This window comes from Peromyscus maniculatus, chromosome 10 (assembly GCF_049852395.1).
Source record: "Peromyscus maniculatus bairdii isolate BWxNUB_F1_BW_parent chromosome 10, HU_Pman_BW_mat_3.1, whole genome shotgun sequence".
In the NCBI taxonomy this organism is placed as follows: domain Eukaryota; kingdom Metazoa; phylum Chordata; class Mammalia; order Rodentia; family Cricetidae; genus Peromyscus; species Peromyscus maniculatus.
This window is the reverse complement of record NC_134861.1, coordinates 9260591-9282500: the sequence shown is the minus strand read 5'-3', so window position 1 is coordinate 9282500 and position 21910 is coordinate 9260591. Positions and strand designations below refer to the sequence as shown.

The 21910-nt window shown below is 53.4% G+C and overlaps 2 protein-coding genes across 4 annotated transcripts in view; both read left to right on the top strand.

Annotated features, from left to right (window-relative positions):
* The window catches only part of Gck (glucokinase), a 39785-nt gene extending 22680 nt beyond the window's left edge, over positions 1–17105 (top strand). Inside the window, exons 1-10 of one of the 3 annotated variants that reach the window (XM_006972991.3) lie at positions 935–1065; positions 6916–7078; positions 7528–7682; positions 8752–8871; positions 10610–10705; positions 10810–10909; positions 13733–13916; positions 15041–15196; positions 15584–15817; positions 16045–17105. In XM_006972991.3, coding sequence (XP_006973053.3) covers positions 1024–1065; positions 6916–7078; positions 7528–7682; positions 8752–8871; positions 10610–10705; positions 10810–10909; positions 13733–13916; positions 15041–15196; positions 15584–15817; positions 16045–16189 — 1395 coding nt within the window. In that variant the 5' untranslated portion in view covers positions 935–1023 and the 3' untranslated portion in view covers positions 16190–17105. Of the gene's footprint in view, positions 1–934; positions 1066–3018; positions 3318–6915; positions 7079–7527; positions 7683–8751; positions 8872–10609; positions 10706–10809; positions 10910–13732; positions 13917–15040; positions 15197–15583; positions 15818–16044 lie in introns of those variants that run through there. The other 2 variants (XM_076545868.1, XM_006972990.3) reach the window with 2 other exon arrangements.
* A 1368-nt stretch (positions 17106–18473) lies between these two features.
* On the top strand, positions 18474–20888 carry Myl7 (myosin light chain 7). Its single transcript, XM_006972989.3, has 7 exons — positions 18474–18615; positions 18870–18983; positions 19148–19223; positions 19444–19548; positions 19996–20074; positions 20236–20284; positions 20742–20888. Exons 1-7 carry the CDS (start codon positions 18613–18615, stop codon positions 20841–20843), a joined length of 528 nt encoding a protein of 175 aa, XP_006973051.2. The 5' UTR covers positions 18474–18612; the 3' UTR covers positions 20844–20888.
* The last annotated feature ends 1022 nt before the right edge of the window (positions 20889–21910 follow it).

Below are 21910 nucleotides of genomic sequence, written 5' to 3'. Positions count from 1 at the left end.
GACCATCCTGGCCAATCGTGGGAGAACCTGGCATTCTGACAAGGCACCCTCTGTACCCTGACCTACTTGCCAATGGTGGCTAATTTTAGCAGGGCTTGGAGATGCCAGCAAGTGCAGAGTATGTTGGGGTCACTCCAGGCCAAGCCCAAGAGAAGGACTAGGGGGTGTCTGAGCCTCATGGAGGAACTCGAAGCAAGTCTGTGTCCTGAGCACTGCTGTGACAAACCTAATGGCCTCCTCCGTTCTATTTCTTGCTGTTTGGGTCGAAGGAAATTTAAGGAGGGCCCACGCCAGTAAAAAAAATTCTGAGCGAAACATGTATTGTTTTACTTGGGGGACATGTCAGGACACCCCCGAGGACCTGAACCTACTCCTGCTTGTATTGCACAGGTACTCCTCCCCTCCCCTCCCATCCTCACCCCCATTCCAGACCCCATGGCCAAGCTCTATCCTTTTCACAGAAACTTGGCTTCCTTCCTTTTCCCAGGTTCCCCTTCCCACCCAAGTTCCATGATGGAGTCCCAGACTGTGTGACGTGCACAGCCAACCCTCCGTAGATGAAAAGCCATGGGGATTCCCACTGCTCCTAGAGCAAGTTGGAAGCTTCACTGACACACACAGTTCCTCATCATACACATACCTGCTTCAGCCCTTCCAAGGCACCCATTACCGTCTTCCTTAGCAAGTCTGAGAGGTGGGGTGTGGATGGGCTGGCTCCAGCCACCTCGTCAGCCTCCCCACAGCAATACCCAGCAGCGTCCAAAGAGCAGAGCAGCCTGCCTCATAGCCCCATCCTCACGGCCTTTGTCAACCCCGACCCCACGTGGGCCTTTGCCTGGCCCTGACCTCGTGGAAGCAGGCAGAGTATTTCAGCAGCCGCTCATCCGGCCCATTAGTGCAGAAGCCCTTGGCTGCCTGTCTCTTGCAACACTCAGCCAGACAGGCCTCACCTGCAGCAGGTGGCCTCAGGAGGTAGGAACATCTCTGCTTCCTCAACTACCTCCTGCTTGTCCTCTCCGAGAGATGGCTATGGATACCGCCAGGAGTGGAGCCCAGTTGACTCTGGTAAGGGCCACTCACAGGCCAGAGGCCTGGGATGGGATGGGGAACTCTGAGGCCAGCACCCTCAGGTTGGGGAGGGGGATTGATGGGCCATTGGAAGGGCAGATGCAGTCCTGTAAGAGTCCTGGATGTGGCCCTTCTTCCTCACTGACGCCACTATTGTCCATCTCTCGAGGAGTCCGCAGGGGTTTGCTCCTGGGACAATTAGTGCCTAGACTGGGGTTTTTCCCAGTGCTGCTTATCTCGCCGGGATACCTCATGGCTGTACTTGGAAGACTGTGGGGTTCTGTTCCTCTGGAGTATGTGGATGACTGACCTAGGTCATTCATTCCTGTGTATATAGTCACCAGAGGGCCTCGGGAAAGAGGCCAGGCTGAGGCTGGACATGGGGGCACTGAGACTATCTCTGGACCTTGGGTGCTGTAGATTTTATTCACAGGCTTCTCTAGCCCTTGTCCAGATTCTCTGAGGTCCACAGCTCCTTGGGGCCCCCTCTCCCAGTGCTAAGAAAGAGACCTCTTCCTCTGGTAAACACAAAACTTGATGGTGTATTATCACTAATGGTTTTCGAGACAGGCTTTCTCTGTGTAGCCCTGGCTTTCTTGGAACTAGCTCTGTAGACGAGGCTGGCCTTGAACTCACAGAGATCTGCCTGCCACTGCCTCCCAAGTGCTGAGGTTAAAGGCATGCGACACCACTGCCCAGCGATGGTGTCTTATTTTTTTACTGCACTCTAAGGTGGGGTCTCCAAGCCTGCTCAGGGCATCTGGCCCTGCCAGCTCCATCCCTCCCACTTTCTGACCTGTGACCTCATCCAGACTTGTAGCCTTGAGAAATCCCCACACTGAGGGCTTTCAAGTGTGTATCTCCACTGTTTCCCTGAACTCTGTCCTCACACGGCCAGCCATAAACACTTGAGACAAATGTGTGCAGGCAGGTGGGTGGCATGCTTGGCTCAGCTTCCCAGAGTGCTCAATCCCAATGAAGCCCTGCTCCAGGGGCTCAGGCTAGCCCATGTGATCCTCCGATGTGTCTCTACCTAAAACCCCTGTGCCTCAAGCTGTCAGCAGATGTATATGTTCTCTAGACCTTGCCACCTCTCCGTCCTGTGCTTACCGTCACTGTACCCTGAGTGTGGAGACAGCCTAATGCCCCCATTCCCACCCTGTCCCCCAAAGCCCCGACTCTGCAGCCAGGAGTCTCTAGGCTTCTCACAGACGTTGGGGTCACTCCCTCCTCCCCTCTCTGCAACCCCCCCACTTTCTAGGGACTCTCAGCAGCGCCCTCTCCGCCCACCCTGATACCTGCCTCCCCTCACCACCCAAACTGACTCCGTCGTCATGAAATTCTTTCCCACGGCTCTCTATGAGCACTGGCCTCGCATGGCTGCTGTACTTGGGACAGATGTTCCTGAACACACAGACGGCAAACATGCTCTCAGCTCCTCTCTAACATCCCACCCACCACACAGCACACTGCCCATCGCTGGCATCTGCTAAGGAGGCCTCCCAGTGCTCCCTAGGGAATTAGGAGGAGGGGAACCCTCCCACAGGAAAAGCCCTATGTTCGCTTGTGACCTTGAACCCTGGTTATGTGTCCTGTGACTTCTCAGACAAGGTCCACAAGAGAAGCTAGCGAGCTAACAGGGTCTCCCTGCAACATGAGACCCTTCTAGAGACATACACACTAGACTGTCTCACTGGACACCAGCCAAAAACAGGTCCCCAAATCATGTAGGAAGCAGCCCAATGGGTAGGTGTAGACTCCGAGCCCGGGCATCTGCTTACCACCCACCTCTTCACTCCTAGCTCTATGGGCTTGTGGGGAGGGTTTAGACAATGTGTATTCAGTGTCCTAGAAGTGTCTTGGAATGATTCAGGAATGTGGGGGAGACCCAGGGATGGCCAGGGTGGGCCTGGACTATAGCTCTTGCTCCTGTGGACAATCCATGAGGACTGCTAGGGAGACTTCATCAAGACATGATGGACATGATGCCCATTTTCCCCCTCCTATACCCACAGCCTAAAGAGTTGTGAAGTCACTCCTGGTCAGACTCCCCCTGGGTTGTACGCTGATCTGGTGCTGGAAGTATGGGCATCCATCTAAGGAAGGGGCTTCCGTCTCCAGGGACGGGACTCACCTTTGGAAGACACTCTCCACAGCAAAAGCAGAACCCCTTAGCGGCTTCCGCTTCAGCACCTTCCAGTACCCCACCCTCCAGCCTGCATCACCAGGCCCGGGGAAGAGATGTAGGGGTATGTGAGGGTGTTCTTCTAGCCCAATTGGTCTGGATGAGTATGAGAAGTACTGCAGTGTGCCGGGTTTGACCAAAGCTCAGACTGAGGGCTCCGTGGTCAGGGGACTTAAACCACTTCTACCACTGGGGGGCAGGCTCCCCACTTCCCTATAGCCTCAGTGAGAATGCAGACCCAGTTTGTTGGCAGTCTCGACTTCCTGTAAAAAAAGGATCTCGATTTTAAATAGATTTTTAAATGTGGGCAGATCCACAGGCTAGCTGCAATTCTGTTTATGGGAATGGGGCTGGGCTCTGCAGAAGGTCCCATCTCACTGCCTCAGTGCCAGAAAGCTCTACATCCTTCTCCAGAAGGGGGCATAGTAGGGGTAGGCGTCTTGGGTTATTGATCATGGCCTTGCTGGTGAACAGGGAGTATGAGGGTGTGTTTGGGGGGAGGTCTTCTTTCAGAGAAGAGGTTCTGGTGTAGTTCTGGTGAAGTGTTTACACACTCTGTGTCCTGAAGTTGCAAATCAAAATTAAGTTTTGATAGAAGCAGTATTGGTCCTCTTGACAAAAGGCATCAGTTTGGTTTCATTGGTGTCAGATCCTCGGGACACACACTCTGACTTAAGAGCTACAGAGCCTGGGTACCATCGAGTACACTTGATTTTCCCAACATTTACAGGAAGGTGGTGAGACAGAGAGATTGACCCACAAATCCGCCAATTCTGAGAGAAGGAAACAACAGTTACCTTATATCACATTCTCACAAGGACTCTCTAAGCAAAATGGACAAGTTCTTCTTAACTCCATAAAGGATGAGTCATTTGGGGCCCTCCTCAATGAGATAGTCCAGCCAGACACTAACCAGCCAACTTGGGCCAAGTCTTTATCATCAGCCTCTTCAGAGACCCAAGCCTGAAGTATTTGCTGAATAGTCTTGAACTGAAGGCAACACTAACCTTAACCCTAACCCTAATGATAATCCTAACCCTAACCCTAATGATAATCCTAACCCTAACCTTAACCCTAACCCTAACCCTAACCCTAACCAACCCTAGCTCTAACTCAACCCGGAATCCAGCCTCTAGTCACCAAGAGGAGCTACCTAGACAGAGAGGCAGGGATGGTGCCCAACAAGGCCTGAGGTTGAACTTTTGTTAAGATCATCCCTACTTGTCTTTGATATAAAACCACAGGTATCTTATAATTAGGTCCCTTTGATTGTTTTTGATTTGGTTTGGTTTAGTTTTGTGACAGGGTTTCCTGCCTCTGTCTCCTGAGTACTGGGGTTAGAGGTATGTGCCACCACACCCAACCTGTCACTGGGTCCCTTTGAACAGCTGTACCTCAAGGGAGAGACAAACATCTTACAGCTGCTAATTCTCAGTAAATCCTACAAGTCTAGGAAAGAGACAAAGGAAGCCAAGGGTGTTGCTTTGGGGAACATCCTGGGTTGCTGGATACAACATGGATTGCTCCAGAGAGTGCTGAGTATGTCTCTAGAGGCCTGATCTACAGGGCTGGGAGCAGAAGTGGCTGGCTACATGCTCCCCTCATTCTCAGCTGATGCTGGTGTCTGCTCAGTGCCTTTGTTCAAACCCTTGTCTTTCGAACCCAGTCCTTTAAACTTCTCTGGGTTTAAACTCTATGTTTTAACAATTTAACCAATTATTAACCAATGCTCTATATCTCTTAGGAATGCTTTTGGTTGAAGGGAATCAAGAGTCCCCATGGATTAAGTGACTGCTCCATAACCTGCATGTAGAGTTGGCGAGGTCCGACATCAACCTCTCTTCTCTGCCAATAGTGTGCAATAGGCTAACAGTCTTTTCCCTCTTGTCTCTGCACGGCTACAAGACGGCGGTGGCAATGCCAATCATCACATCCTTACACAGCTGTGTTCACAAACGAAGAGGCACCAAATTCCCCTCTCCCGCTAAAATCAGGCTTCCCTTCACCTGCCATTGGTGAATTCAGTCATATGCCCGAGCTCCAAGCAAAGGAGACAGAATTACTGTGCCCTGCTTAGTCTATCAGGGTTTACTGTTCCACCCAGCCCCCCTGAGCAAATCTGGGTAACTGAAGATGATGTCCCTGCTGTACTCCAAATTCCTCCAATGCACTGAGCTTATGTGCAGAACACAAAGAGAGCAGATTCTCATTTTAAAAAGTGGATCTGGCTGGGCGGTGGCAGCGCACGCCTTTAATCCCAGCACTAGGGAGGCAGAGGCAGGCGGATCTCTGTGAGTTCGAGGCCAGCCTGGGCTACCAAGTGAGTCCCAGGAAAGGTGCAAAGCTACACAGAGAAACCCTGTCTTGAAAAACAAAAAAACAAAAAACAAAAAAATTAAATAAATAAAAAGTGGATCTGTAACTTTTATCAGAAGATCCCTCATTTCCATTTTTGGTTCAAAGTACAAGTATCTTTGCAATGACTTCTCACTACCCTGTGTACTAACATGCACAAACACACACTGCTCTACAAAGTGAACAGCCACACAGCTGCCCACCCTGCAGGGCCCAGCTATCCTATGCCATCGTGTGGAGGGTGAATGCCCCACCTTGGCCATCCACTTGCAGGAATGGCAGTGTTGGTTCTGAGCTTCTCATGCACAGGTCTCCCACATCAATATTGAGAGTTTCCTCCCTCTGGGCTTAAAGCTGGCACACTGTGAATGGCCATGTTTTGCTAGCCAGACCCCTGTTTGGTACTAGGGGTCACTCCAGCTACTCTAGTCTTGGCTACTCTATGCATACTGGCCCATTCATTCCATAAAGTCCTATAGTAGAAAAAAAAACCTGGCTGTTTACACAGTAATGCCAGCTCCAGTCCCACCTCACGAAAGTCCCATTTAGAGCATTTTCCTCCCCTCATCCTATGGAGATATATTGTGTACCCTAATAAACTTACCTGAAGATCAGAGGGACAAAGGAACAAGCCACCTCTTACCTCTACGACTCCTCAGCCTGAACAGCTTTCCTCAGCAGAAAGATCTTAGTTCCTGTCTCCTCACGCCTTATATAACTTTCTCCATCCACCCATATCATTTCCTGTCTCAACTTTCCTAGTGCTGTGATTAAAGGCTTGTGACTCCCAAGTACTATGATTTAAGGTGTGTGCCACCACTGCCTGGCTCTGTTTCTCTCCTAGATTGAGCCAATCTCATGTAGTCCAGGGTGGCTTTGAACTCACAGAGATCCAGATGGATCTCTGCCTCCTGAATGCAAGGATTAAAGGTGTGTGCCACCACTGCCTGGCTCCTATGTTTAATCTAGTGGCTTGTTCTGTCCTCTAATCTTCAGGCAAATTTATTAGGGTGCACAATATATCACCACATCATCCAGAATCTTAGGGGCAATGGGAGGTACTTCAAGGCATTGTACTTCAAAGATCCTGCTAAGAGAAAGGCTACCCAGCTCCCTGCTCTTCACTCCCCTCAGAGCACCCAGGCTAATTGCTGAGGGGCTGGGCCTGGAATATCTGAAATAAACTATGGTAAATAGTCTGACGTGTGAACCATCCTGCACCTGGGGTCAGAAGACAAAAAGGAGACCCTTGGTGTGTGGAGGTTCCTGGTGGCAGCCACAGCCGCTCCCACGCCCTCCCTGTACAGGTAGAGCAGATCCTGGCAGAGTTCCAGCTGCGGGAGGAAGACCTGAAGAAGGTGATGAGGCGGATGCAGAAGGAGATGGACCGTGGCCTGAGGCTGGAGACCCACGAGGAGGCCAGTGTAAAGATGTTGCCCACCTACGTGCGTTCCACCCCAGAAGGCTCAGGTACCCGCAGGGATCATCTGTCCCTAGACAGGACTCCCTAGGCAAATGATGGCATCCCCAGGTCACTTGATAGGTCTTTGTCCAGTTGCCTGAAGCCCTGGGGTGCTCAGGCCCAGCCTGGAGCTATCAAGCCTCAGGAGAACTGGCTTCTATTTTTTGTCTCTGAGGTCGCTTGGGGAACCTCCTCCTTATCCAGAGTGTAGTCCATTACTCTAGATCTCTATGTAGCTATCTGGGTTCTGGCTGTCTCTACCTAAGGCAGGGCTTTCCCACTGATGTTCCCTAGTTCACCTTTGACCCTTCCACAGCTCTAGCATTGCCCCACCCCCCCACTGCCCCACCCCCATGTCTAGGCTAGCTTCTCCTCATCCACAATGTCTGGGGGTCCCCGTACCTATTCCACCTGTCAGATAGGCAATGAGGCTGAACATATCTCCCTTTGCCTGCAGAAGTTGGAGACTTTCTCTCCTTAGACCTGGGAGGAACCAACTTCCGGGTGATGCTGGTGAAGGTGGGAGAGGGGGAGGCGGGGCAGTGGAGCGTGAAGACCAAACACCAGATGTACTCCATCCCCGAGGACGCCATGACGGGCACCGCAGAGATGGTGAGCAGCCTGAGGGGCTGGAAAAGGAGGGCTAGAGGTCAAGGTCACCCAGGATCTCAGGAGAATTGGTCCTGATGGGAGGGTTTCGAGAACAGAAGTGATGGTGGGCCACTCAGCACCAGAGAGAGACCCAAGAAGGTGACTCAGAGGCTTTAAGTGTCCCGAGTCCCAATTCCAGTCGTCTCAGAACAGGAAGGGGCTGAAGAGAGGTCCGCAGAGGAGAACCCAGCTTCTGTCCAGTTTCCTAGAGGGAAAGCAAAGCTTAGGAGTGAGCAGCCAGAAGCTGTGCTTGCCCAGTCTTCTTCAGTTCACAAAGCCCAACCTTGCTCACAGGCCACCACTAACCCGCCAACAGGTATATGCCAAGTGGTGTGGCAAGAGCCACACTGTCTGCCCAAGCAGCAGGGTCCCCTAAGCATGAGGGAGACTCAGACTGGGGACCTAGAAATAGAAGGAGCCACGGACTAAGCCAAAACCCCCAGCCATGCCCAGGGACAAGGCAGAACCCATCACCAGAGGGGCAGCCAGGCAAGAGGTTACCCATAGCCACTCAGCCTTCCCTCAGCACATCTCAGCCTGGGACTGGGCATGTTATGAGGCAGCTCCCTCATCCATCTGCTCAGCAGCACCTGGTCATGTGAACCATTCCACTGGAAGGGATTGGGACCAGCCTTCAGCAGGGGTCAGGTGGCCAGGATACCTAGGAAACAGCACAAGAGACGGAAATCATAGTCATGGCCAAGAATGTGCTTCCACCCAGCGCTTCACAGGACAGCCATCCAGGCTCGGTGCTAGTCAGTCCTCACTGGGCAAGCGAAGGAGGGGGCTTAGAGGGTCAGCCTGTCTTGTGCCTCATTGCCCCGGGGACCGCAGACAGCAGGGTTCTCCATCTGGGGAGGTGCACGGCCTGAATCCTAATGAGAAGCAAAGAGCAGACAGGTCCAGCAGACAGTTGCAGCCTCTGGGGTCAAAGGTCTGAACACCTCCAAGGGACACTTTGACCCTGGGGAGAGGGCTGCTGCTGTCCCAGCCCTGACCCAATGCCACTCTGGTGCATTTTGACTGCTAGCTCTTTGACTACATCTCCGAGTGCATCTCTGACTTCCTGGACAAGCATCAGATGAAGCACAAGAAGCTGCCCCTGGGCTTCACCTTCTCCTTCCCTGTAAGGCACGAAGACATAGACAAGGTGAGCCAGGCGGAGGAGACGGGAGGGGGATGAATGGAAGGAGACGCTGCTCCCACGGCCTTCAGGTGTGGCTCCCCAACCCAGGCTGTAAAAGAGCCCAAGCCTAGAGGAGACTTCAGCTGTGGCCCCTGTCACCTCCTATCTGAAAAGCTTTGGCAAACAGACATAACATCAGCTGATTCTTGCTGTGTGGAAAAGCCTCTCAGGAGACGTGCTATGGTCACCCCACTACAGATAAAGAAACAGGTTAAGCAAGTTGCTCGCAGTGGGAGGTGGCAGCTGGCCTGGGGCCCCAGCTGACCACAGAGGCAAAGACACCTCCCTGCTTCTGGCCGAGTCACAAGTGAGAAGGGTCTGAGAATCTATCACACTGGCAAGTTCACAAGTTACATCAGACACACACACACACACACACACACACACACACACACACACACACACACACACACACACACCATAAGATCTCTGCTTTAGTTTCCTTTATTCCTTTATAGTTCCTGTGATTAAGTACTCTGACAAGAGCAACTTCGGGGAGAATGGGCTTAATTTAGCTCACAGTTCCAGGTTATAGTGTCTCATAGCAGGGGAGTCACAGAGGCCGGAGCTTCGTCCACAATCAGAAATACAGAGCAAAGAATTCATGCTCGCTTGTGTTCAGCTCGCTTTTGCCATGCCTCTGGCTAGGGAATGGTGCCCCCAACTGGGGGCAAGTCTTCCCATCTCAATTAATGTAATCAAGATAACTAACTGTCCATAGGCCAACTTAATCTAAACAACCCCCTGCTGAGACCCCTTTCCCAGGTGATTCTACATTAACTCAAGTTGAAAATCAAAATAAATCAATACAGCCTCTGTGTCAGAGATAAAACCAGGTCATGTCCCAAGGGGCAAAAGCAGCAGCCAAACCCACATCTCCAGTAGTTTTCTAAGCCCCAAGCTCCACAGAGAAAGCCACACATGATATCTTCATGTGCAGCAGGATTCACTGTAAGAGAGGAACCCCAATTGTAGGTGGAGTTTTCCTGTCCCTACCACCTGCTCCCAAATAACCAGCAGCCACTTCCCAAATAAGTGACTTAGAGACTTGATAGAAATTATAAATGATCAGCAGATAGCTCAGGCTTGTTACTAGCTAACTCTTACATTTAAATTAACCCATATTTCTTACCTATGCTTTGCCATGTGGCTCATGGCTTGTCACCTCATTTTCTACACATCCTGGTTCCTCATCAGCTGCCTGGCATCTCCTCTGACTCTGCCCTTCTTCTTCTTCCCAGGGTCCTCTGTGTCTGGCTGTCCCACCTACACTCCCTGCCTGGCTGGCTGCCAGCCTGTCAGCTTTTTATTAATCAATGACAGTAATACATATTCACAATGTACAGAAGGACTATTCCACAGCACTCCATGTTATTCAGCACTGTCCTCCCAGGGACCTGCCTGTCCTACCTCTACTAGGGAATGATACCCCTGAGTTTTGCTGCTCAACATTCTTATGCTAGAGGGTACAACTTAGAGATAGAGCATTCTCAAGGTCCTGGGCTTCTCAGTGTGTGTGTGTGTGTGTGTGTGTGTGTGTGTGTGTGTGTGTAGAAAATTGCTCCCGGTACCTCTCAAAGCTGTGTGAGTCTACTTCCTCATATGGGAAGTAGGGGGTGGGGGTGCCATGGACCTGTGATCTGGTTGGTTTAAGGCTGCAGATCCCTGCCACAGCAGCCATAATGCCTTCCTACCCCTACAGGGCATCCTCCTCAACTGGACTAAGGGCTTCAAGGCCTCCGGAGCAGAAGGGAACAACATCGTGGGACTTCTCCGAGATGCTATAAAGAGGAGAGGGGTGAGGACACCTTTGCCTGCCCCGAGGGGCTGTCCTGGGCCCCTGCTCCCTCACACAGGGCCCTCTCCCCAGCTCCACTTCCATCGTCTCTGTGCTCTCGGCAGGACTTTGAGATGGATGTGGTGGCGATGGTGAACGACACAGTGGCCACGATGATTTCTTGCTACTATGAGGACCGCCAGTGCGAGGTCGGCATGATCGTGGGTAAGGGCTCGGTCCCCGGCTACCCTTCCCGGCTGCACCGGGCCTTAGCAGTCAGTGCCAGAGCACTGACAACTGATGCCAGTCAGGGGGGCCTGGTCCCTGAGCCAAACGGCCTTGGGGCTGTGTGTTGATGGGAAGCAGGTCAGCGTTAGCAGCAGCAGCAGGGCATCAGGTGGCCTCCCAGCTGCACACCTGCCCTGCCTATCTGGATGTAATTAGACCACTTTATCTAGTAAATGGACCACACTGGACAAATCTGTCCGAGTGGAAGAGAATCGGCACAAGTGGCGTCATCCATGCTGGGAGTCGGCCCTACCCCTGCCTGGCCCTGCCCCCGACAGAGATTCAGCACTGAATCTCTGAACTGCCAGGCCCTAAACCCACTCTGGAGGGAAGGCGAGTCCAGAAAAGGAAGCCACAGCAGTCCCCTCCTAACCAGGGATGGGAGCTCAGCACCAATTCTCTTCCCCACATTGTCTCAGAAGTTCCTGTGGTCTTCCGAAGCAGTGAGTATGTCAATCAAATCTGTTATCTGCTGTGCACACAAGTGTACAGGGATATTTGTTTGGACTCTCTGGGCCCTGATTACCCAGGGAGCTTTGTGTTCTGGGCCCTTCAAAGACAGATCTCCAATGCCATGTGTTTGTATTCATAGGTTCTCATCTATACTTATACTTGTCCCCTAAGTAATACATGCTAAATAATATATTCATCCTATAAACATGCATTTTTAAAACATTATAGGTGGACACACACACACACACACACACACACACACAATTTGTTGTTGTTTTGAGACAGGGTCTCACTATGTAGCTCTGGCTGTCCTAGAACTCACTAGACAAGGTCTTGAACTCACAGAGATCCTCCTGCCTCTGTTTCCCAAGTGCTGGGACTAAAGGTGTACACCACTACATCCAGCTATGTGCGTATATTTTTACATTCTAGCCCAGTGGTTCTCAATCGTCCTAATGCTGTGACTCTTTAATATAGTTCATGTTGTAATGACCCCCAACCATAACATTATTTTCATTGCTACTTTGTAGCTGTAGTTTTGCTACTGTTGTGGACGGCAGTGTGATATTTCCGATGGTCTTAGGTGACTCCTGTTGTGACCCACGGGTTGAGAACCCCTGCTCTAGCCTGCTCCCAATGCATCTCCCTTCTCTTGACTATTTTCAGCTTCTATCTTGCCTTTCTAGTGGAAAGTTCTCCCTCCAGATGTGTCTGCCTGTATATATATATATATATATATATATATATATATATATATATATATATATATATATATATCCCCCAGCTGTGCACTCCATAATTCCTCCTGGGGCTCCCAAGATACCTCACTTAACCCAGGCCAAGCTGCACCAACTCTGCCCGGGCACACCGCCTCCTGTGGTGTGATCCAAAAGTGATGGGTACCTTCTGGTGGCCCATCATTCATATCCGCCCACAAACAGACGCAGTGACTGCTCAGTATTCAACATCAGAGTCACAATAATTACCAAGGTTGAAAACACTGGGAGAATTCGCATCCAACTCTGGATTTCTAGAAGCCAGAATGTCACTGGCCCCAGACTCCTTTAGCGAGGACTACTGAATAGCATGGCTTCGCTGTCCTTGCCAGCTTGAGAGGTGAACAGTCGGAAAGGTCATGCTCCTCAAGAACTCCACATTTTCACTCTGCACGAGGCAGGGCATGTGACAAAGTACAGCAGGGTCTGCCTGCAGGGCCTCTGGACTGCCGCGGTGGCCTCTGGACTGCCGCAGTGACCTCTGGACTGCTGCAGTGACCTCTGGACTGCTGTAGTGGCCTCTGGACTGCCGCAGTGGCCTCTGGACTGCCTGCAGGGGCCTCTGGACTGCCGCGGTGGCCTCTGGACTGCCGCAGTGACCTCTGGACTGCTGTAGTGGCCTCTGGACTGCCGCAGTGGCCTCTGGACTGCCTGCAGGGGCCTCTGGACTGCCGCGGTGGCCTCTGGACTGCCACAGTGGCCTCTGGACTGCCTGCAGGGGCCTCTGGACTGCTCCAAGGGCCTACACTCTGCCTTACTGATATTGAGAGTCCCCTAAAAGGGCTGAGGAGAGAGACTTAAAGATGTGCCTACAAAGGGCTGAAGAGATGGGCCAGCCGTTAAAGGCTAGGCTCACAACCAAAAATATAAAAGATGTGCCTACAAAGTGCTAGACAACAAGGGGCTGGGGAGACGGCTGAGCAGTCAAGAGCATTTGCTGCTCTTCCAGAGGACCTGGGTTCGATTCCCAGCACCCACAGGATGGCTCACTAGTGTCTATTACTCTAGTTCCAGGGGATCTATACCCTCCTCTGGCTTCTATGGGCACCGGGCAGGCATGTCTGTGGTGCACAAACATACATGTAGACAAAACACTCATATACATAAAAGTTTTTAAAATAAATAAATAAATAAAAATAAAACAACACCCCAAATCCATTTCCAGGTGTCAAACCACATTGGCACACCTTGTTTTTTCTCCATTCCCCTGACTACCCAGAGAAAGAGTGGGGATGCCACCCTTGTTAGAGGACAGTCCCCAGACTGACTCATCTACCCTGCAGTACACAGCCGCTCCAGCCTTCCAGCTTCCACCCCCGGTTCTTTTTTTTTTTTTTTTTTTTTTTGATTTTTCGAGACAGGGTTTCTCTGTGTAGCTTTGCGCCTTTCCTGGAACTCACTTGGTAGCCCAGGCTGGCCTCGAACTCACAGAGATCTGCCTGGCTCTGCCTCCCAAGTGCTGGGATTAAAGGCGTGCGCCACCACCGCCCGGCCCCCGGTTCTTATAGCCTTATGTGTCCCATCCCTGCAGGCACGGGCTGCAACGCCTGCTACATGGAGGAGATGCAGAATGTGGAGCTGGTAGAAGGGGATGAGGGGCGCATGTGTGTCAACACTGAGTGGGGCGCCTTTGGGGACTCAGGCGAGCTGGATGAGTTCCTGCTGGAGTACGACCGAATGGTGGACGAAAGCTCAGCGAACCCCGGTCAGCAACTGTAAGGATGCCCCACCCTCCTAGCCCACCCCTGGGGCTGCTCCTGCCTGGCACACCTCAGCCGGGTCACAGAGCGTAACAGCTGGTTTATAAGAGCTCTGAGGAGAAGCACACTGTCGGCCCCTCTGTGAGCTGGCTCTTTTCTTCAGCTCCGCCACAGTCTGCTCCTGTGAGGTGTGGAGGTGTCAGTCATGGTGGTTAGTGGAAAGTCCTACCTCTCTACCCTGATAGGGAGCCTCCCACCAGAGACAGCTCTGAAAGACCTGCAAGGTTTATCTGGTTTAAACCAGAATCCCCCAAAGTACATATGTATGCCAGTCCCACAAAATGAATATTAGCATTTGGGGGGGGGGGTGTTGTACGTTGGCAGAACACATCTTGGGAACCAGCTGCACAGAGCTTGTCTTGAATCGTGGCTATGGCCACATGACATGGTGCACTCCTTTGATCAGCACTTGGGAGGCAGAGGCAGACAGATCTCTTTGTGTTCCAGGTCGGCCAGGACTACATAGCAAATTCCAGGGTAGCCATGGCTACATAGTGAGATCTAGTCTCAAAAGAAAGTAAATAAATACATAAGATGAGTTGTGCCTATTACAGGCTAGCCACCTACATGGTACCACTCTCACGTTAACTACTTAATGAGTTTCATCTCAGACCCTCCCAGGCCTCTGTTAGGTCATTCATAGCTGTTGGATTTCAAGATGAAATATGGAGGCTCACAGATTAGGCAAAAATATACCAGGGCTGCCATGTGCCCTGCCAGGCACCAACCCTGCGAGCCAATGAGAATGACGTCCTGTGGAAGGACTAATGTCCCAGACTGTGCGCTCACACAAGGCCTGCCGCCAGTAAGATTTCGGGACCACAGAGGCTCCTCAACTCAATGTCCCTCTCATATACCAGGCCAGCAGCAGGGTTAAAAATGTGCGTGTTCTTAGGACCTCTGAAGCCTCTGTTTACAAATGTGGGAGGCAGGGCATAGGGCCAGGACCTTGGATAATGGCTTGGGTGCGGGAATGAGAAAGGAATCACGGTGCCCCCATGTGGTCACCTCCTAACCGGAATGGGACCTGTGGGGATTTCCCCAGGGCCAGCTGGCATAACCGACTGTTCTGTACCCAGGTACGAAAAGCTCATTGGTGGGAAGTACATGGGCGAGCTGGTACGACTTGTGTTGCTCAAGCTGGTGGACGAGAATCTTCTGTTCCACGGAGAAGCCTCGGAGCAGCTGCGCACGCGTGGCGCCTTCGAGACCCGTTTTGTGTCGCAGGTGGAGAGGTGCCTGGAGGGGGCAGGACCAGGGGCGGGGTCCGGGAGGAGGAGGAATGGGGTGGGGACAGAGGTGGCCTCAGGGACACAGAGGAATGGACCAGGGTCCTAGGGGAAGCAGAGGATTATAGGTCAGGGGCACAGGGAGACATGGAGCCAGGTCCAATGCCCCCGCCCCCCCCCCCCCCGTGGCCTCTGCTCCCTAGTCAAGCCGAGACCTGTCCACTGACTCTCTCCCCACTACGAGCAGCCACAGCCTCCACTTCATCCGTGCCACAGCCTGGAGACTGTGGCATGGTCACCCTCACTATAGAGAGAATGCAGTGCTGACCAAACAACTGCTGGTCCCATTCCTCGGGGACCCCCAGTGACTTCCGTCCCCCATCCTGCCCGCAGCGACTCAGGCGACCGCAAGCAGATCCACAACATCCTGAGCACTCTAGGGCTTCGGCCCTCGGTCACCGACTGCGACATTGTGCGCCGTGCCTGTGAGAGCGTGTCCACGCGCGCCGCCCACATGTGCTCAGCCGGACTCGCGGGGGTCATAAATCGCATGCGCGAAAGCCGTAGTGAAGACGTGATGCGCATCACGGTGGGCGTGGATGGCTCCGTGTACAAGCTGCACCCTAGGTCAGTTTCCACCTTACCTGCCGGGTCCAATCTCTCCCTACTAAAGGGAGGCCCAAAGGGCGCTGCTCTCAGGTCCAGGCAGATGTGAGCCTTCCCGCCAGGCTCCCCTTAGGCCTGGATGCCGCGAGGATGCTACAGTCGGGTAGCCTACGGTAAATGGATGGGTGGCAAGGGTGCGGTCTAAAGGCTGGGAGGAGAAGTGACAGCCTTATTTTCCTCTTGCTCAGCTTCAAGGAGCGGTTCCACGCCAGTGTGCGCAGGCTGACACCCAACTGCGAAATCACCTTCATCGAATCGGAGGAGGGTAGCGGCAGGGGAGCAGCGCTGGTCTCTGCGGTGGCCTGCAAGAAGGCCTGTATGCTGGGCCAGTGAAATCCAGGCCACAAGGACAGGGACCTGGGCTCTATGGGGACTCGACACCCTTACAGATGCTGCCAGCCCACCAGGGCAGAAGATCTATTCTGCTGCTATCCCTGGAATATGGGGAGAGGCCCCTGCAAGCCGAGCAGGCCTTTCTGCAGAGTCAGTCACGTGGGACAGCGCTAGGACTCTCAACCTGGGGCAGGGGGCTGGGAAGAGGAAGAGGATCAGAGGCACCAAAGCCTTTCTTGTTACAATCAACTACAGAGAAAGGCGTTGCACACTCAGGACTTGCATTTTCACACTTCTTGCCTCTCACAGCTCTGGGCCTGGCCTCCCTGGTCTCCCAAGGGTGTGCCTCTGGACCTTGCAATGGTCTGGCTTCCCTGAGAACACACCCTGCATCGGGAGATAGCTCCAGCAGCTTGGTCAGACCAGACCTGGGCTCCCCAGAGAGCAAGGGCTGCTGCTCACCCAAGCCTGGCTGTTTTCTTGCCTGTGACCCAAGAGGCTGGGGAGCTGTGGGAAACTGACTGTCCAGCTGCATGGAGGGGACTTTCCAGGCCGCAAACACCCCAAAGAGACTGTTTCCTTCATATACCTCTACCCCTGAGTGACTTATGGTTCTGGGATGAACCCTCCCAGGAGATGCCAGAGGATAGAGCCCCAGAGTTCCTGTCCTAAAGGGACCAGCAAGGGGAAGCCTCACTCTGCACTATCAGGAGCTCCTCCTCCTTCGAGCAGGATGGCGTCTTCGACACTCGAATCCCTGACCCAGGAGGAAAAGCAAGCCACCCTCAGTATCCCTCCAAGAGACTACCCAGGCAGGCCCCTCTCTCCCTCCCCCTCCCCAAATATCATGCCACCCTCTCCATGCCAACCTGGGACTGTGGGGGAGTTTTTAATTAAATATTTTAAAATACTTCAACATGGCCTGTCATTGTTCTTTGACCTCTGTGCATAAGGTCATACAAAGAAACATCACTGGTGTACACAGGTACTCCCTAAACTTGGTTGTGTCTCGGAATTTGCTGTGCCTTCCGGACACTCTGCCCAGGGGAGTGTGAGAGGTAGGCTGTAGGAATGGGAATGAGGTGATGCGGAGACACTCCAGGCACTGAATAGCCCTCTGCTGGGCCCAGGCCCCTGGTCACCCCTGCAACATGTGGAAGGTAGAGAGCGGGAAGGCCAGGTCTGACGCTGCTCTGGTTGGGAGTGGGGGCTGATCCAGCTGTAGGTTTGTCTCAGCGGCCTTCTGTCTCCTCAGAACCATGGAGGATGCAACGAGGGGGGGGGGTGTTAAGAGCCAGGGCTGTGTGATGTCACACAGTTTCTAAGGTCCCTCCAGAGGAGAACTCTGGTAGGTGACATCACTACAGGGCTTAATGCCTTTTCTATGTAGCATAAACACACCTGCAGGTAAACATAGACTTGTGTGATTTTAATGTACATTTATTTCTCAATGGAACTACCCAGCAGGTCAAAGGCAGCTGTTCTCTGTTTCATTCAGAAAAAAAAAAAAAAATTTAGAACCACTAGATGGGACCTGTGAGCCACTTTTCATGGGAACCCCAGGAGGCACTATGCTCCAAAACTTTCCCACAAAACAGCATCACACAGGCCCGCCATGTGCCAGGTCCTCTGGATTCCAGATGTGTGTTCTGGAGTAGGCTACAGCTCTCAGTTGGGAATGACAGAGAGAGTTTTCTGAGGGGTTAGAACATGGAGTTGAAATGGAGCTTATGAACAGCAAGGCCCCAAACAGGGTGGGACCTAGTGTCTCACAGGGCAGGTGCGACAGCACAGGTCTGAATGTGAAAGAGCAGCCATGGACCTGCCACCTCACTCCTGAGTTACCCCAAACCAAGCACCTGGTTCTGTGGGGCTCACAGCCTGCTCAGAACTGCTGTCTGTCCGTCTGTTATCAGCAGGGCAGCGGCCAGAGCTCAGAACTGCTGTCCGTCTGTCTGTCTGTTACCAACAGGGCAGCAGACAGAGCTCAGGCTTTTCATCCAACCCAGAGGATTCAGGCCAGAGACCATCCTCGGAAACACGCACTGCATCCTAAGTCTGAAGAGTAAGGATGATGGCGTTAGCCAAGGTCCAGCCTGGATTTGCAGGAGGGATGGTAGACGAGGGGTCACAGGGACCCTACAACATGATCGGGAACTGTAAAAGTTTTGGTCCTCTCTGCCCAGGGAAGGCATGGAACCTGGCCACAAGAGCTGATGGATCCCAGGATGTTACACTTGGGAGCCTGGAGGTCACCAGGAGTGTAAATGGGATCTGCTTGGGGGCCTTGTCTTCCTCTCCCAGTGGGGGCTTCCAAGTTTAGCCCCGTCATCCATTCCTCTCCTTATTTGGATCTCTGGGTGTGATAAGGCTGAGACATAAAGAGCCTGTGACAAGATCACACAGCCAGACCACTGCAGATCATGGTGAGTGCTGGGCAGGGGGTGGGGGGACGAACGGACGGACAGAAGACTAGTCACACCCAGGTGCCAGTCTCTGCTCCGCAGAAGGGCAGAGCCGGGGACTTCTGTGCCCATGCTGGGCTCAGGGAAGTGATCTCTAGGGGTGGAGAAAGGTCCCTCACCCTGGCGTTCCTGGTTGTGCCCTGAGGCACAACCTTGGTCAGGAGGGGGACTTTGCAGAACTGGAGAGGGGACCCCTCTCACCATCAGTATTACAGGCCAGCAGGAAGGCTGGGACCCGGGGCAAGGCTGCAGCCACCAAGCAGGCCCAACGTGGCTCTTCCAATGTCTTCTCAATGTTCGAACAAGCCCAGATTCAGGAATTCAAGGAAGTGAGTACCGCGGATCTCCAACAGCCTCTCACGCAGGGGCACCCACTCCACACCTCTCTTCTGGGGGGGGGGGTCAGGGGTCCTCCCTCCAATCTTCTCCCTCACCTCCTGCCTCCCCTGGAAGAGAGGGAGTAGTAGCGCCCACCCGAAGGCTTTCCTCACAGGCTTTCAGCTGCATTGACCAGAATCGAGACGGCATCATCTGCAAGTCAGACCTGAAGGAGACCTATTCCCAGCTCGGTGAGTGGATCCACGGGCCCACCTCCCAGGGGCTGATCTCATTCTCCTCCTCAGCAGCCTGCTCAGAGAGAGGACAGTGGCCTGCCTTCTATCTCATACATAGCCTCCTTACATGTCCCTCAGTACAGTCACACATCCCCATCCCCCAGCAGCCCCACAGCTGGAGCTGCCCGGAAAGCAGGCTGGGCAGCCTGGGTCACCTCAGGTCCTACCCTCCTAGGGCGGGTAAGCGTCCCAGAGGAGGAGCTGGATGCCATGCTGCAGGAAGGGAAGGGCCCCATCAACTTCACGGTCTTCCTCACACTCTTTGGGGAGAAACTCAATGGTGAGTCGGTATCCAGTCAGCCTCCTTAGCCATCTGTAAAGCAAACCTGACCCCCTGAGGCCCATGTAAGGTTCACCTGAGATGTGGACCCTGCCTGGCCATGGTCGACCCAGAGGATGTGGAGCATCCTAGGCTGACTTGGACTCAGAAGAACATCCACTTCCAAATCCCAATTCTGATTTCCCAGTCAGGCCAGCCAACCCTTTTGATCGCTCGAGAAACATTCTGTGGGGTCAACCCCTGCGCCCCTCCACACCTCTCCTGTCCCCTCTCATCTACCCTACCTTACCTTAACTCGTTTGATGTAGCCTCAGCCCTTCAGCCCCACATGCTCACTGTCCCCTCCATCAGCGCCCTCCAGGAAAGATCCCAGCTCCCTACAAGTTCTCCCTGGGTGGGGCCTAGAGGCCGGAACGTGACAGTTCACCTGGCTGCCTCCGCCCCCAGGGACGGACCCTGAGGAAGCCATTCTGAGCGCTTTCCGAATGTTTGACCCCAGCGGCCAGGGGGTGGTGAACAAGGACGAGTAAGTGAGGTTTTTCCATCCGCTGGGGCGGGCACCCCAGGAGAACCAAGAGGGTGGTGAGGTGGGTCCTCTATCTGTCTCCGGCCTTCACTATACTTTGGCAGGTGACCAGTCCTTCCCAGGGCCCCCTTTCTCTCAGTTCAAGCCTTCTCCCTCCTCAGGTTCAAGCAGCTTCTCCTGACCCAGGCAGACAAGTTCTCTCCTGCTGAGGTGAGACACCCTGCTCCCCTCCAACACCCAACCCCCACCCCCCCACCCCCCACCTCCCCACCCCCCCACCCCCCCACCCCCGTCAACACCTGTACCTGGCATTGCCACTCTAGCCCTGGGAAGGCCCACTGGGAAGGCCTCATGACCCGCCGCCCGCAGGGCTCGGGACCCAGATCCTATGTGGTACAAGCTGAAAGGGTAACAGGATCTTCCCAGAAGAGATCCCGGTTCTGTTAAGACCCAGAGGGGAGAAGGCAGACTCAGAAGAGGGTGGGGTTGGCTTTGTGGTCAGATGAGCCTTTGGCCCCTCCCCCACTCGGGCCCACTTCCTAGTCTGTCCACCAACAGACAAAATCATCCGACTGCACTTGGGCTGGGAAGGCTGAGTCCTCATGCACAGTTCTTGGGACGGGGTGGCATCACGGGCCGCACGCACTCTGTGGGGTGCCTCCTGCAGGTGGAGCAGCTCTTCGCTCTGACACCCATGGACCTGGCAGGCAACATCGACTACAAGTCCCTCTGCTACATCATCACCCATGGCGATGAGAAAGAGGAGTAGAGGCCAGCTGGGGTCACCTCAATAAACTCTGTGGCTGAACTAGAACCGAGGCGTTGGCTTGACTCTGACGTACAGGATGGGGGTGGACCAGGCAGGGGACAGGGGACCCCATGAGGTCCCACCTTTGTTCACACGACCAAGTGAAGTATGAACCATTGTTTTGCCCACTGCTGAACTCCAAGAGAGGAAATGGGGTGCACACAACCTCCACGAGGCCCAGGAATGAGCCACAAGTAGGCAGCCCAGCTCTTGAGGTCTGGGTCAAGAAGAAATCTCTTGTTGGAGACTCAGCAGACTTTCTGCCCAGCAGCTCAGCTAACAGGTGCAGCCCCAGGGACCCTACCTTCGACCACATAGCCTCCCTGCTCTACACACAGGCCCACTGCCCAGTCTCTCTTGATATGCTTGCTGACTATGTGGGCCCTGTGGGAAAAGCACAGAGGAACCTGTTTAAAAACACAGCCAGAACTAGAGAGATGCCTTGGTGCTGGATGTCTGGCCTAGCATATTGCATGCCCTGTATTCCGTTCCCAGTAAGCGCCCCTCCCCTAGGGAAAGAGAGGGAGGGAAAAGTGGGGAAGAGAAGGAGGGGGGTGGATCATAATCATACTGAAGTACAGGAAGACAGGGACATGATGGGACATGGACACTGGAGGGGAGGGTGGATCACAATCATCCTGAAGTACAGGAAGACAGGGACATGATGGGACATGGACACTGGAGGGGAGGGTGGATCACAATCATCCTGGAGTACAGGAAGACAGGGACATTGATGGGACATGGACACTGGAGGGGAGGGTGGATCACAATCATCCTGAAGTACAGGAAGACAGGGACATGGACACTGGAGGCAGAGCCAGATCACAGGCAGATCCTAGAAACTGGCCTCCTGCCTCCTGAGGCCCTCATATCAAGGGTTTTGTCGCTGGGTCACACAACTGGAGCACAGGGAGAGGACTGCCCCTACAGAACTGTTAGTGTACCCCATCTCCCCTTCTCTGCTGGAACCACAGTGTGCAGAAGCAGGTGATCCCTGCCCCCCCCCCCAAGCACCTAAGGGAGAGACA

Coding starts and splice junctions, on each gene's coding strand:
- Myl7 (XM_006972989.3), top strand. Junction 18,984..19,147: donor AGATTCAGGAATTCAAGGAA/GTGAGTACCGCG, acceptor CTTTCCTCACAG/GCTTTCAGCTGCATTGACCA. Junction 20,075..20,235: donor GGGGTGGTGAACAAGGACGA/GTAAGTGAGGTT, acceptor CTCCCTCCTCAG/GTTCAAGCAGCTTCTCCTGA.